At 49.1% G+C, this 15,468-nt stretch overlaps 2 protein-coding genes across 2 annotated transcripts in view; both read right to left on the bottom strand.

Moving 5' to 3' along the window:
* The window catches only part of srla (sarcalumenin a), a 12,407-nt gene extending 6,052 nt beyond the window's left edge, over nt 1-6,355 (bottom strand). Inside the window, exons 1-2 of the mRNA XM_084686130.1 lie at nt 6,282-6,355; nt 1-44 (exon numbers count right to left, since the gene is read on the bottom strand). The exon at nt 1-44 is cut by the window's left edge and continues 852 nt beyond it. Of these exons, the coding sequence (XP_084542256.1) occupies nt 1-44; nt 6,282-6,339 (102 nt within the window). The 5' untranslated portion in view covers nt 6,340-6,355. The remainder of the gene's footprint in view (nt 45-6,281) is intronic.
* A 483-nt stretch (nt 6,356-6,838) lies between these two features.
* On the bottom strand, nt 6,839-15,463 carry LOC146237525 (transcription factor AP-4-like). Its single transcript, XM_084686133.1, has 7 exons — nt 15,100-15,463; nt 12,988-13,153; nt 12,351-12,449; nt 11,994-12,164; nt 11,465-11,614; nt 10,806-10,973; nt 6,839-9,940 (listed from the first exon to the last, which is right to left on the bottom strand). Exons 1-7 carry the CDS (start codon nt 15,186-15,188, stop codon nt 9,782-9,784), a joined length of 1,002 nt encoding a protein of 333 aa, XP_084542259.1. The 5' UTR covers nt 15,189-15,463; the 3' UTR covers nt 6,839-9,781.
* Nucleotides 15,464-15,468: the final 5 nt, after the last annotated feature.

The raw sequence follows: 15,468 nt of genomic DNA, 5'->3' as shown, positions 1-15,468 counted from the left end.
CAGGGGTTCCTCATCTTGGCTGGGGGAGGCCTCCGCCCCCAGGTCTGGAGGAGAGGAGAGGGATGGGACGGAGGAAGAGAAGTGAGGAGAGGAGTTCAGTCAAGTTGGACAGAAGGGAATAGAGAGAAGAGAGGTGAGAGGATGAAAGGAAGGGGAAAGAACAGAAGAGAATGGAGCAAGAGGAAAAGAGAAGAGGAAATTGATAAACTAACTGCGTTTCATAGTTAACGATGGTATATCATTTGTAAATGTACACATGTGGCTGGTGGCATCAGTTTGGATTTGAGAAGCCTGTTGCCACTCCTTGAATGGCGGCACCACGTGCAGTGGCCTATTTGTGAGAGAGTGCCCTGGCTGTGAGGACTTAACAGTCGGTTAGGATTTGAAAGGAGGAAGGGCAGCCAGGCATGGTGTGGTGTACTTCAGCTAAACGTACACAGGTTGTGTTTCAAGTCATCGAGGGTGTGTGTGTGTGGATCACATTCTGGACAGCTGCAGTGTGATTCGCACCGTCACAACCCACTTGCAGGAATGTGGAGCCTACTGACTCTGTCATGTCGCTAAAAGCCAGCGAGGTAACGCTAACAGGGTATAGCTACCGACGCTAACAAAAGAGCACGCTAAAGGGAGTGAATGTGCAGTTTCATAGGCTAAGCACATCCTCTTGTCCCTAACAGTCTTAAAGAGTAACTCCACAACCCAATGCCTACATTTTGTTGTGGGGGGGAGAGTCCTTAGTTTCAAAAACGATGACGCAGCTAGCAGCCAATGTTACTTTTAATCGGGAGTCGGGGACCAAATCCTGCTGAGCTAAGACGGTCGAGGAGCTAAGATCCATCTCTCAACGTTTGACTCAACACGGGCTGATCAAACGCTAAGGCGGACAGCTTAACGCCCGTCCGACAATGCCCAAAGGACTCTGGGTACTTCCCCCACTCTGTCTATGTCCTCTCAACCTTTTCTGGTGTGTGATTTCACACGAAAACAATTTAGTGGGCGCGATGTAGGCTGTTGGCCCTGAGTCTGGAAGCTTTCTGTCCATTTATCACCTCCGTCAGTCGTTTGTGATCGGTACACGCTGTGCTTGGGCGTCATAGGGGAACACCCTGTGCCTCGTGTGTCTCTGCTATCTGATGCTGCGTGCTGGTTCGGCTGGAGAGCTCGAACCCAACAACAACAAACAGCTCCTCGACTCCCACGCCAAAGCGTCTTAAACGAACACGTCACGTGACTTTGGGGGAACGCGCAAAGTTCAGATGTCACGGTTTCGACGTAACGCGAGAGACCTCTTGGCGGATGAGCTGTGCCGTTGACGTAGACGCTCCGTGTTCCCGCTCCTGTTGTTTTAAGGATGCCGCGCCTTTCAAAGCTGCCTCGTGCTATCGAACACAACACTATTCTCCTCCGCTTCACTCATGAGCCACGGGCCAACACTCTCACCCTCCAAAGCACAGGATTTCCAGGGCTCGGTTTTCCCCTCGGCCCCCGTGACCAGGAGAGAACATTACGGCAGGAGAGGAGCAAAGGCATCCATCCTGACCCAGTCTCTGCGGTCGACAGACACACCGACAAACTGAATAGGTCGAGTGTGGATTAGAAATAAAACCCTCCTTGTCACAGGTAGGTGATGGAGGGGCTATTATTAGCTTCCTAGCCATCTCTCACCCTTGGCATTCAGAGCCGGGCTTACCCGAGACCCTGGGTTGTAAAGCAGGCCTCCAACAGGACTTAAGTGTACCCTTCGTCTCTAATTGAGTGAAACAAACATGGCGAGTATCTCTAGGAGTGAGTGTGTGTGGGTGGGTGTTTGTGTGTGTGTGTATGAATGTTTGTACTCTGCTCGAGAGAGTGTGTGACTGCGTGTGTGACTTGGAAGAGTCACTGTATCTGGGCACAGGGGACCTATAACGGTAGCGTGGCTTGCTTCCACAGCAACACACACTAACTGCCACCGCCTCGTCGGCACGGCAACATGAACACTGGCACAACCGCGGCGTTGCCTTTGACTGACATCATCCAACCGCACACTCATAACTCATTGCTTGGCTGTGACCGTTTGTTTACGTCTGAGTTTAAAAAGGTTGCATTCCACGCAAATCAAAGCGTGAAATGTGTACGTGTTTGTTTTTGTGTACGTTTCTGCTCTGAGTTTTTCTGCTGTGAGTGTTTCTGCTGTGAGTGTTTCTGCTTTGACGAGTGCCACACCAGCGACAAACTACGAAAGGAAATTAGCTAAACGATCTGTTATTGTTTCAGCCATGTAATTGGTATCTTGAAATGCTGAAGGGCTCACACACACACACACACACACACAGCAGGGAGCCTTGTCAACCCAAGCCTCCAAAGAATCTCCTGATGGAGACGTAAACGTCCACAGAGAGCTTTCTACTGCCGGCAGCAGTGAAGCAGCCAAACAGAATTACAGTAGATACAGTTATAGAGAGAGAGAGAGAGAGAGAGAGAGAGAGAGAGAGAGAGAGGGGGGGGGATAGGGGGGGGGGATAGGGGGAGAGAGAGGGACATACAGAGAGGAAGAGACAGAGAGACACAGAGACAGAGAGAGAGACAGAGAGAGACAGAGAGAGACAGACAGAGAGAGAGACAGAGAGACAGATGTATCAGTGAGCTCAGAGAGGTGACCTTATCAAAGGTCAGTATTAGGGAGCAGTAGAGAGACAGAGACACCAGTTCTTACAGCAGGCCTTGTTTCCTGTGATGTAATAACAGTAGGCTAGTCCACTACTGCTCCACCAGTGTTATCGTTATTACAACCCCAAGAATCAACAGCACGATAATGACTGTGCAGACTTTTATCATGTGCCTAAAATGAACACTTGAGCATGTACAAGCTCTCAAACAGACAGTGACAGATAGCTTTATAGTAGCCAGCCCATTACAAGTTCATTTCAACGTATTTATAGTTAGGACTGTTACAAGACTATTACTATATCGTCAATCCCCCTGTTATGTAAGAATGTGCTCTCTGGAGCGTCATTCTCCAGGCCCAGCCATGGCTGGTGCGTGGCCCAGGGACAGTGTACCGAAGCTGGGATGGAGAGCGACAGGTGCCTGGGTGATGGGTGGTGCTCTTGGTCCCCCAAGGGATGGAAATAGAGCCACAATGAGTCAGAGGGTGGAAAGAAGGAAGGGGATCATTCCCTTTCTATTTACAGAGGGAGTGATGTGGTCCCTTCCCCTTAGCGATTGTCACCGGGGCTGAGAGTGTTGCACATACGTGAGCAACTTTCTATCCCGCGCACATTCAGTCTTTCTTTCACTTTCACTTTCACACACACACACACTCAAACACACACACACTCACACTCTCACACACACACACTCTCTCTCTCTCTCTCTCTCTCTCTCTCTCTCTCTCTCACACTCTCTCTCACACACACAAAGTCATTCTCTCCATCTCAATCTCTCTCACACACAGCCACTCTCTCTGTCCCGCACACACACACACACACACAAACACACAAACACACACACACACACACAGCTGTTGCTACATCGATCCCTCAGTTACTATCACAGTGTATTTCCGTCCCTCCCCTCCATGTATGGGTCTCTATTATCTGGCACTGAGGGGTCAGGGGTCACTCTCCTGTCGGCTGCTACTGGAACCAGCGACACACTCTCCTCCATCCCTCCCTCCTCCTCGCCTCCCTCCTCCCTCTCCTCCATCCCTCTCTCCTCCCCCCCTCCCTCCTCCCTCTCCTCTATCCCTCCCTCTCCTCCTCCCCTCCCTCCTCCCTCTCCTCTATCCCTCCCTCTCCTCCCCCCCTCCCTCCTCCCTCTCCTCTATCCCTCCCTCTCCTCCCCCCTCCCTCCTCCCTCTCCTCTATCCCTCCCTCTCCTCCCCCCTCCCTCCTCCCTCTCCTCTATCCCTCCCTCTCCTCCCCCCTCCCTCCTCCCTCTCCTCTATCCCTCCCTCTCCTCCCCCCTCCCTCCTCCCTCTCCTCTATCCCTCCCTCTCCTCCCCCCTCCCTCCTCCCTCTCCTCTATCCCTCCCTCTCCTCCCCCCTCCCTCCTCCCTCTCCTCTATCCCTCCCTCTCCTCCCCCCCTCCCTCCTCCCTCTCCTCCATCCCTCTCTCCTCCCCCCTCCCTCCTCCCTCTCCTCCCTCCCTCCCTCCTCCTCACCTGCCTCCTCTCTCTTCTCCATCCCTGGTGTACAGTAGCCCTGGGGTGACTCCTGCACATGGGTGTGGCTGTGTCTTTGTCAAGTACTGAAAATCAGCACAAGCGGAAACCTGGGACGAACGCGCCTGTAAAACTATACCCTGGGCCAAACCCTGTTTCTAACAGATGTGTGTTGGTGTGTGTGTGTTTGTGTGTGTGTAAGTTGCTGAAAGGCTTCTGCCCATCTTACAGGAGTAGAATCAGTAAGTAACACTTTGGATCCATGTGCTTGTTATAAGCCTTTCCAATCGGTAATAAGGCCTTAATAAGTTACTCTTATTATCAAAAATTGTCTTATTACCCATACTCTAAAGCTTATCTCTTCTTGCGATGACACTTACATAGTCTTATTAAAATATTTGTTAGTAAACATCTTATAAGGGCTTTATTACCAGTTAACTAACGCCTATTACAACCACTTGGATCTGAAGAGTCACCAGTGTGTCTGTGTGTTTACATGTGTGGCGTCTGCAAGGTGTCTGGTTACCGCACACTGACTGAGGCCAGCCACCTGACTATGGAAGCCTGGAGGGCCCATATGGCCTGATCGGGCGCAAGGGCAAACAAGGGTAACGCCATCAGCCAACCCTAACCCAGGAACAGGGCCTATCGCCCTCCCACACACCAGAATAGATCAGCTATCAAGACAGGCCAGCATGCATAAAGGGGAGAAAAACCATTCATTGTTTATGTCAACCATCTACCGGTAGTCGGGTTAGCCTTGGAAAACGTTGCCTATCTCGTTAACATTCAGCTTATATACTCGTTCGGTTCATGCAGCTGCGCTTAGATATACTTAGATATCTAGTCCGTCTCAAGTCAAAAGGCCCTGACCCTTGCAGCGCCAGTCTGCCAAACCCCTTCCCTGCAGATCTAGTGGGTTTGTATCTATCTGCGTGTCTCCTGTCCAGACAGCAGATCAGGCGTCAGCTGCTGGTCTCACTCTTCAACACACTGACAGTTTTACCCCCTCACCCGCCAGTACCACATCATGGGGAGAGCTGCTGTGTGTGTGAGTGTGTGTCTATCTATCGCGTTTCTGTTAAACCCCCCCCCCCCCCCAAAAAAAAGAAACGATGAGGGCAACATCCTTCCCTTGTTCATCTGCTACGCGACCCCACACCACACCACCACCACCACATCACCACACCACCACGACCCCACACCACCACCACCACCACCACACCACACCACCACACCACTACCACCACACCACCACACCACTACCACCACACCAACACACCACCACACCACTACCACCACACCACACCACCACACCACCACACCACCACCACCACACCACCACACCACTACCACCACCACCACACCACCACACCACCACGACCCCACACCACCACCACCACCACCACACCACACCACACCACCACCACCACACCACTACCACCACCACCACACCACCACGACCCCACACCACCACCACCACCACCACACCACACCACCACACCACCACCACCACCACACCACACCACTACACCACCACACCACACCACTACCACCACCACCACCACACCACACCACACCACACCACACCACCACCACCACACCACACCACCACCACCACCACCACAGCACCACAGCACCACACCACACCACCACACCACTACCACCACCACCACCACACCACCACACCACCACACCACCACCACAAGAGTCAATGTCACCGCTCCGCTGGTCACACTGTCTCACTCACGGTGCTGCATACAGAACATGCCATACCCACGGTCTGACTGCAGCTATGCACAATCCCTTCACAAGGACCAGCGCAACAGCCTTGACTAACCCTACCAGACTGTCTGCAGGTCTGGGAAGGTCCCAAAGTCCTGACGCAGTCAAGCCACCCTCGAGAGAGATCCCATATTCACATTGACATGCACTGGATGTAGCAGGTGTTATTAAGCTACTGCAGAAGTACTCCCAATTCATTGTGCTTCTAGCTCCGCCACCGCGAAACCCTTGCCAGTCAAATTCCAAATCTCCCGTGCATTAATGCATGTCACCAACAACATGATAACTGTCATTATAATTCCAGACTCGTTCACAACACTTCCAACCCAACTTGAGTGTCATCTTTAATTACCTGCAGCGACCAGAGCCAGGAGAGAGATCCAACAACCAACACAGACCAGAGCCTTCATTTTGGCTGCCAGGGATTCTTCCCCTGCACTCCCAGCCTATATATACCACCCCCCTGGAGAAGGTCAAAGGGCATGCCAAGAGGAGGCGGGGCCTTGGTGTTAAGGCAACTGTACAAGCTGCAGCCATTTTGTGTCAAAGGGGCTGGGCCATGCAGAAGTTACTGGTTAACCACTGTGTTACGTCTGATATTTAGAGACTGGCTTAAGTGATTTAAAACATGTTTTGTGAGAAAAGCTTTGCTTGAGGCCTCATGACAAACTAAATTCAAGTAATTAGAATTATACCCTTGCACCTAGTTGGCTTAACAAACTCTGTAATAGATACCAATTGCACAAGTGTGTCTATATATTAGGAATTTGAAATACAAGCCATGAAAAATATAATCTTCAGTTGGGCCCTTTACTCATTAGGGACTACTAGTATCAATAGCACAACCTAGGGACCAACAAGGAAAACGGTTTCTTGTGTGTCGGTAAAAGAAAAAGACAAATGCTCAAATAATAAAAAACCAAGTACAAATTTTTATTATTTTTTGTCTTTACAAAGGCCTGTTTCCCATGTTTTTTTAAACAAAATATAACAGCTTCTCATCAACCTCGACTGACAGATGAAAAAAATCTTAAACAAAAAAAAATATATATAAAAAGGCCTGTAATTTAAAAAGAACGGGACACAGGATGATAGGAGAGTAAGAAAGATTTGAAGATGGAAGGATAGAAGAAAGTAACAAAAAGACACAGCTGGTTGGTGAAGATCGCAGCAAAGAGCTCTTAATAAGACTAATCTAAACAAAACCTGGTCAAAATCTTTCTTTGTTGTTGATTCAGGCAGTTGAGAACAGCAAGTGCTTCATATCTGTATCTTCTCCCCCACCTCCTGCTCCGCGACACACAGGGGAACATGGTTTCACCTCCGCACCCCTGTGTTCCACCTCAACCGGAGGTTAGAGCCGCTCTTTCTCCTCGCGTTTTCGTTTGGGAGACGAGGAAGGAGGGAACAAGATGACACTTGAGATTTGAAAAGACTGAAAGAAAAGTACTTCAAATTACAATACGAGATTACTGCTGTGTTCAATTGGTAGCTACTATTCTAACTGTATCTGAAGATGTAGTCCCTGTGGATAAAATCAAGTTTCCCATGACCTTCCAACAGGCACCCAGACAAGAAAGAGAGAGATCAACTGTCAAGGATGACTAGAAAATAACCATATTAACCACCCCCCTCCCAACCACCCCCCACAGAAACAAAAATCAAAAAGGGCTGCACATATTTCTCAAAATAAAGAATATAGCAATAATCAACACACACAATTGGCAAGAGAACATTGGTTAGTCTGGATTGAAACAAAACAAGAAGGTGAAGACGTTTTCTACAAGTCCAAATAAATGGAATGTTTTTTTTTGTATTTTTTTTTTACAGCGTTATATCAGCATATTACCATGGAAACTGGAGAACAAGAAACAGAAGGAAACAATACAAAAAAAAAATTAAAAAAAATTGGATAGATAACAATTATATTTTCTAACAGGAATTCCAGTCCTGTTCCCAAGTAAACGACCAAAGCAACAGTGAAGGGAGGTTGAAGGAAGAGGGGCAACGAGGAGGACAATGGGAGGGAGGGACGATAAGCATGCGTGGTGCCACATCGATATCAATCTGTCGTCCATGACAACGGCTTGTGGGGAAGGTTCCAGGGGTGTGGCGTGTGCAGGTTCTCCACAAAGAGTTCCTGCAGCACACCTGGGCCACAGGTGTGTAAACATCACCCTCTTAAGAGCACAACCCAAACCAAAAGGATTATAGCAGCTTTTTCTACCTACACATGTCAAGGGGCGGTCAAGTGTCAAGGTGTTGTCCCCACCTTTCGGGCGCCAAACTGACGGGGTCAGGTGGGAGATTAGGAGGGGGGGGGGAGGGGGGATATGAGTGTTGCTAGGCAGCTCAGCACCAGGATGACTAAGAGCACCACGAGAGGGAAAAGAGACTACAATCAGTCAAGGTAAGCATGTATGCAAGATGTCTCTCACACGCGTGCGCTGCGGGTGCATAGATTAACGAGTCAACACGTTTCAGCTATTCACACACCAACTCATGTAGATGGAGCTGGGATTGCATACACAGCAAAAACTCTAGTGCATAGTCACTGGAACAAATAAAAACAAAATATAGAGTAAGGTTTTTCATTTTTTGGGGTGGCGCGAGGTGGTGTTAGGGGGGTGATCTTCCCAATGACAAATTCATTAATGTTTTTTTTTCTTCCATTTCAGCTTGTACATTCAGTAACCCTGACAGAGAAAACAGAACTATTATTAATTTAGAAAATCAGAGCCACAATCCCAGGCTTGCTTATGTAAACCGTTGGAAAAGCTTATTAATTCACGCTGGTAAAAATAAAGATTTTTTTGCGCGTTCAATTTCCTTCCACACAGCGATCAGAGGGTCAACTTGGACCAGTGTTCAGCATCATTCAGTCATATCTAACCGGACAATGAGCCAAACATCAGCTAGCTTAGATGCTAGTTGGTTTGGCTTACATTAGCTTATTGCTAACTAATTTAGCATGCCAATTAAATCATTACCAGAGAAAATACGAATGCATTCGCATGTCGGCTAACCTTATGCAAGCATTAGCTTGAACTTAGCAACAACCAATTAGGGGGATGTTCAAAAGGGTAATAATGTAAAAGAAGTGCAACCCTTAAGTCCCCTTTGGAAGAAGGAGCTGCATTGTATTTTAACTGGGATGAGAGAGAAATAAAAAGGTGTCTACAAAAAAAAAAAAAAGAGAAAAAAAAAAAAGAAAACTAATAACAAATAACAGTTACATTCAAGCTCTCTGTAACGTTGGTGTTCACCTGCAGTACTGGCAATACTGGCGACAGAGATTGTATAAAGCACACACTTCTATTGTAAAACACAACAGGGTACGAGACAATGAGGGGGAGTGGTTGCCTACCAACAGTGGAGGTCAACGCTCCCCCCCCCCCCCCTCTCTCGCTTGCTCTCCTTCCTCACAAAGAAAGGAACACAAGTGTTCTGATCTGCACTCTAGAAAGTCCACCTGGTTACCGCTCCCAGTAAAGGGATCCTATGACCCTGCCTAGGTAGTGATCCTGATGCTAATGTCAGGCGGCCATCTTGATGTCGTCTATCTTCATCTGTTGTCGTTTGTTGTTTTTGTGACCTTTTTTGTTTGTTTTTGTTTTCTGTTGTTTTTTTACAGTACGTGATTGGCTGAGCTTAACTCCTGGGCAAGGTTGTAGCCTTGGTGTGTGGGTAAGAGGGGTTCTACAATGCCAAACAAACACCATTTTTGCGCCAATGAAGTTGTCAGCTCGACCGGAGGGAATCAACTCAAGTCTGTTACAATATGTGTGTGTGTATGTGTGTGTACACATTGGTGTGTCTGTGTGTGTGTGTGTGTGTGTATCAAGACACACGTCAGTTCATCGAGCAGTCATCCTCCCCCTCTGTGTCAGTGGCGGTGTCGGAGCACGCCGTATCCATGGCGACGTGGGCGGGGCTGACGATGACGGCTCGTCTCTGGTCCTCCTCGGCGCTGCCCCTCCTCTCCTGAGTGCGCTCGATGTGCTGGATGGCCTGATGCAAGGACACGGGGCCGTGAGACGGAGCGCACGCACACTCACTACACACTGCAGGACACACTACATACTACACACTGCAGAACACACACTACATACTACACACTGCAGAACACACACTACACAATACACACTGCAGAACACACTACATACTACATACTGCAGAACACACTACATACTACATACTGCAGAACACACACTACACAATACACACTGCAGAACACACACTACAGACTACACACTACAGACTACACACTGCAGAACACACACTACAGACTACACACTGCAGAACACACACTACACACTGCAGAACACACACTACAGACTACACACTGCAGAACACACACTACAGACTACACACTGCAGAACACACACTACAGACTACACACTGCAGAACACACACTACAGACTACACACTGCAGAACACACACTACAGACTACACACTACAGAACACACACTACAGACTACACACTGGAGAACACACACTACAGACTACACACTGGAGAACACACACTACAGACTACACACTGCAGAACACACACTACACACTGCAGAACACACACTACAGACTACACACTACAGAACACACACTACAGACTACACACTAGAGAACACCCACTACATACTACACACTAGAGAACACCCACACACACACTAGAACACCCCCCCCCACACGCACACACACACAGTAGAACAACACAAACACTCGATAGAACCACACACACCTTTTAGAACAACGCACACAATAGAAAAACACAGAATTTTCTCTGCCACAGTGCCGTATCGAACCGCCCTTAAACAACAACACAAACGCACGGCGAAACAGAAGGAGCGCTTTGTCACACACAAGACAGGTGGTCACCTGTACGATGGTGTCCAGGTTCTGTCGGGAGGTGGACACGGTGTTGGTGTTGACTGGGGTGCTCATGGTTACCACGGTGACGTGGTGCGGGTGGAGGGATAGCGTGGGGGCGGGGACGATGACCGTGGGGTGGTGGGTGGGGGCTGGGGGTGTGGTCGGGGCCTTCACCTGAGGGACGACAAGGAATACAGGAGTCAGACGAGGCAGTACGTGCTGAGTGAGAAAGAGTTCTGTTAGGAGGAGGAGAGAGGGGAAGAGGGAGAGAGTGTACATCGCTAAATTGGCTGTTTGTATGTGTGTTTACGCTAGACTGGTTGTGTAGCTGCTGTGTGTGTGTGTGCTGACCTTGGGGCTGTGTGTGTGTGTGTGCTGACCTTGGGGCTGTGTGTGTGTGTGTGCTGACCTTGGGGCTGTGTGTGTGTGTGTGTGCTGACCTTGGGGCTGTGTGTGTGTGCTGACCTTGGGGCTGTGTGTGTGTGTGTGTGCTGACCTTGGGGCTGTGTGTGTGTGTGTGTGTGTGTGTGTGTGCTGACCTTGGGGCTGTGTGTGTGTGTGTGTGCTGACCTTGGGGCTGTGTGTGTGTGTGTGTGCTGACCTTGGGGCTGTGTGTGTGTGTGTGTGCTGACCTTGGGGCTGTGTGTGTGTGTGTGTGTGCTGACCTTGGGGCTGTGTGTGTGTGTGTCGGTCTGCTGGTGGAGCTGCTGTAGTCTTAGCAGGGTCTGGGTCTGAAGCTGCACCTGCTCCTCCTGCACCTGCTGGGTGATCACCTTGAGACGCTCCGGGTGCAGGTGGCTGTCCAGGGAACGCACCTGCGCGCACACACACACACACACACACACACACACAGGTGGGCAGTTTTACTATTCATCCTTCTTTCACCATAATCTTCCCTTCTTGTTTGTACCGCTACACATCTCCTCCCCTCCCCTCACCTGCTCCTCCCTCCTCCCCCCCCCTCTCTTCTATCTCATCTGCATCTCCCTCCTCCCCTCTCCCACCTCACCTGCTCCTCCCCTCTCCCCTGCTCCTACCCTCTCCCCTGCTCCTACCCTGTCTCACCTGCGCTTCCCTGCTCCCCTCACCCCTCTCTCCTGTTTCACCTGCTCCTCCCTCCTCCCCTCTCCCCTGCTCCTCCCTCCTCCCCTGCTCCTCCCTCCTCCCCTCTCCCCTGCTCCTCCCCAGTCTCACCTGCTCCTCCAGGATGATGCGAGCTGAGCGCTCCTTCTCCAGCTGCTGTCTCAGCTCCTGCATCTCCCTCCTTAGCTCCTCCCCCTTCTCCTCCTCCAGGATGTCTGGGGAGCCAATCCCCTCGTCCTTCTCCTCCGCCCGCCTCCTCTTGGGCGACGAGCCGCTGAACTCCTGAGAAGAGAGGGGATGGTTAGCGTCCAAGTGTGTAGCTAACGTTGTGTGTACTGTGGTACCTCTGTAATAACCTTGCATCAATCTTTACAGTTCTCAAGTTTTAAAGGACGAGGGACTGGCTCTCCGGACTTCCTGGAGGAAGAAAAAGGGGGAGGAGCCAGGAAGGGGGATGTAACAGGTTACCTGGATGAAGCGTTTCAGCTGGTTGTTTTGCTGCAGCAGCTGTGTCTTCTCCTGTTCCAAGGCAAAGATGTAGTCTGACGTCTGCTGCAGGATGGCAGCCTGGCAGGGACAAACAGCACCTGGTTAGCGGAGCGAGGCTGGCACTGTGCGGAGGAACTCGCGTGTGTGTGTCCTAGACTGGTTGTGTAGCTGCTGTGTGTGTGTGTGTGTCCTAGACTGGTTGTGTAGCTGCTGTGTGTGTGTTTATCCTACACTGGTTGTGTAGCTGCTGTGTGTGTGTGTGTGTCCTAGACTGGTTGTGTAGCTGCTGTGTGTGTGTGTGACTGTGTGTGTCTGACTATGTGTGTCTGGCTGTGTGCGTGTCTGGCTGTGTGTGTGTGACTGTGTGTGTGTCTGGCTGTGTGTGTGTGACTGTGTGTGTCTGGCTGTGTGTGTGTCTGGCTGTGTGTGTGTCTGGCTGTGTGTGTGTCTGGCTGTGTGTGTGTCTGGCTGTGTGTGTGTGTGACTGTGTGTGTGTGTGACTGTGTGTGTGTGTGTGTGACTGTGTGTGTCTGGCTGTGTGTGTGTCTGGCTGTGTGTGTTTGTGACTGTGTGTGTGTGACTGTGTGTGTGTGTGAGACTGTGTGTGTGTGTTCACCTTGCTGAGTTTCTCCCCGTCGGTGTGGGGCAGCAGTGTTTTCAGGGACTGGAACCCTGCGTTGATGCTCTGCATCCGTCGGCGCTCGTTGCTGTTGGCGATCTCCCTGCGGATGCGTCTCTCCTGGTCCTGGGCGGTCTCTGGGCTGAGGGGGATGTTGGCCAGGCTGTGGAGAGGCGGGGGGGGGGGGGGGGGGGGGGTTAACCACGTTATTTCACTGCAAAGACGTTGAATTATTACATTGTTAAAATAAAATGTTGTAATTTTGAAACATTATGATTTGGAACGTTTCTTGAAAGATCTAGTGTTTTGGGTGATATAGAAACGTCACTGTCTAGAGACGATTTTTAATCATAACACAACCGAATGCAACCGCAAGTATGGTTTTATATAGTTAGTATATATGGTTAAACGTTGATACGTCCCAACAAAAGTCTAGGATCCTTACAGGCTAACTGAAGTAAGACAACAAACGTCTTTCCCCACATACTTCCCCCAGAGTTTAATCCCATAAAACCAGCGTGTCAAAGTCAGGGGACATCACTCAGGGCTTGAGGGCAGTTGGACGAGTTCACTGAACTCCCTGCACCTTTCCTCCCAATCTCTCATTTTAACGGCTGAACAACCGCCAGTCTTGTGTGTTCAATGGGTGTCACACCCGACCCATGACCCTCCTCGACCTGAGTTCATGGTCATGATTGCGAAAGCATGCAATGCAAAGAATGCCTGAATAACTAGATTTCTGGCAGTTTTACCTGTAAAGTGGTAAGGATATAGACAACCCTGGAGCAACCTATTAATATGCCCAGAAAGACAATACTTCATCTATTGTATAAAATATGAATACGTAATTGCAATTATTACTATCTGATTTAATGCACTCACACTTTAATTTGTATATTATATGGTAACTACATCTTTCCATGTTGTTCCCATGGGAACTTTATACATGGCGTGTCCCACAAAACAACAACTGATGATAAAGCAAGGAAACATAAGTAGTAGTATTCTGAGAACTCCATTCATAAATTCAGCCTCGGGCTACTCCGATACACATAGCCAACTCACGAGGTGGGTGTCAACCCCTTAGCCTTCTAGTAGTACACGCATTAATGACAGACTGATTCTCAAAAGACGCTGCACAAGTTTGCTAGTTAAACCTTAGAAACATGATAGAAAAATCTAATATCTGTATTGAATGCAACGTTTACAAGCAATAAACGTCTACTCTATAAGAGTAACCTCCAGTAGCTCACTTAGTGAAATTTGACACCGGACCACCCCCTTGGCACGGAGAACAATGCATTCCTCTTTCGCCTAGCTTCCTAGTATGATTTCTGAATCGTGTCCGATGCCTCTCAACACACACGACTGAGTTAAAGTGCAAACGTTTTAGCTTCACATGTTTGGGGCACGCACATGCAGATACATTATTTATTTATTATTTCCCCAACGCATCTACGATGTTTCATCGCACGCAGCTAGCTTGTAGCTAGCTAACCAGCTAAGCTAATTTCAGCACACGACACACAACAAGCATGGCCGCTTCGACCACGAGCTAGCTGGCTAGCACCATGGGTATGATTTAATCGCAGCCGTGTTTTATTGTGGATATTCACTTTCCACGGTTTTATAAGTCTCTGTCCACACAATAACCGCTAATAAATTATATTAAAAGACTCTGTTGTGATATTCACAGTTGGTTTCAAGACAAAATGTCGAGGAAAACCTCTGATCATGTAGCCGTCTCGTTCGAACGCGGATCAGAGCGGCAGGCAGCGTGATAGTAACCACGTGGTAGATGTTAACTAGATACAAATGTATCAATTTCGTCCAGTTTATTTGCATTTTCGGTAACAACCCTACCGAAATGCATACGCCCACGGCATGTGAATTGGTTAGAATGAGTTATTGAACGAATAAACGACAAGTTTATATCCCGCCCTTGTGGCATCATAGAGCAAGCTAGCTAGCTTCACTGCTAACATGATTCTAGGCAACAGCACCATGCTGTTGCCAATATTGTTACAGGCTGCGCCAACAACAACAAACGGTAAACAGACAATTGAATACATGAAACGGAGACAATACATTTCCGATTTTCGTACACACCTACACAGACCCCCGATAACATCTTTCTCAGATTTCTTGAACTGTTGTAAGGACGGGATCTTCTCGGCTGGCATCATGAAATATTCCATGCTTTCCAAGACACCCTGTTAAGTCCGTAAATTTTATGTTGTTACTTTCGTTCTTGATGCACAAAAATGCGGTCCGGGTCCTCTCAATTTGCTTGCTTGCACATCGCAAAATTATAAGCCTTAATCGCACAGTTATTCGAGGTTGTTTAAAGATAGCTAACGGTATAGTAGCTATGTCTTACAGCTGATGCGGGATTCCCTGTGCGTGTGTGTGGCGCCTCGCCTCCGCCTACTACGTGTGTGTGTGTGTTTGCAGCTGATCCTGTGTCTCGAGGCGGGA

Source organism: Hypomesus nipponensis, chromosome 21 (assembly GCF_054491055.1).
Source record: "Hypomesus nipponensis isolate SF chromosome 21, ASM5449105v1, whole genome shotgun sequence".
NCBI lineage: Eukaryota > Metazoa > Chordata > Actinopteri > Osmeriformes > Osmeridae > Hypomesus > Hypomesus nipponensis.
The sequence above is the reverse complement of the archived record's forward strand: the minus strand, read 5'-3'. Positions and strand labels throughout refer to the sequence as shown.

Excerpts from the sequence above, each read along its gene's own strand:
- LOC146237525 (XM_084686133.1), bottom strand. The coding sequence starts at position 15,188 with ATGGAATATTTCATGATGCCAGCCGAGAAGATCCCGTCCTTACAACAG. Across the intron at positions 12,450-12,987 it reads ACGGGGAGAAACTCAGCAAG|GCTGCCATCCTGCAGCAGAC; the intron begins GTGAACACACAC and ends TGTCCCTGCCAG. Across the intron at positions 9,941-10,805 it reads ACCTGGACACCATCGTACAG|GCCATCCAGCACATCGAGCG; the intron begins GTGACCACCTGT and ends TCCTTGCATCAG.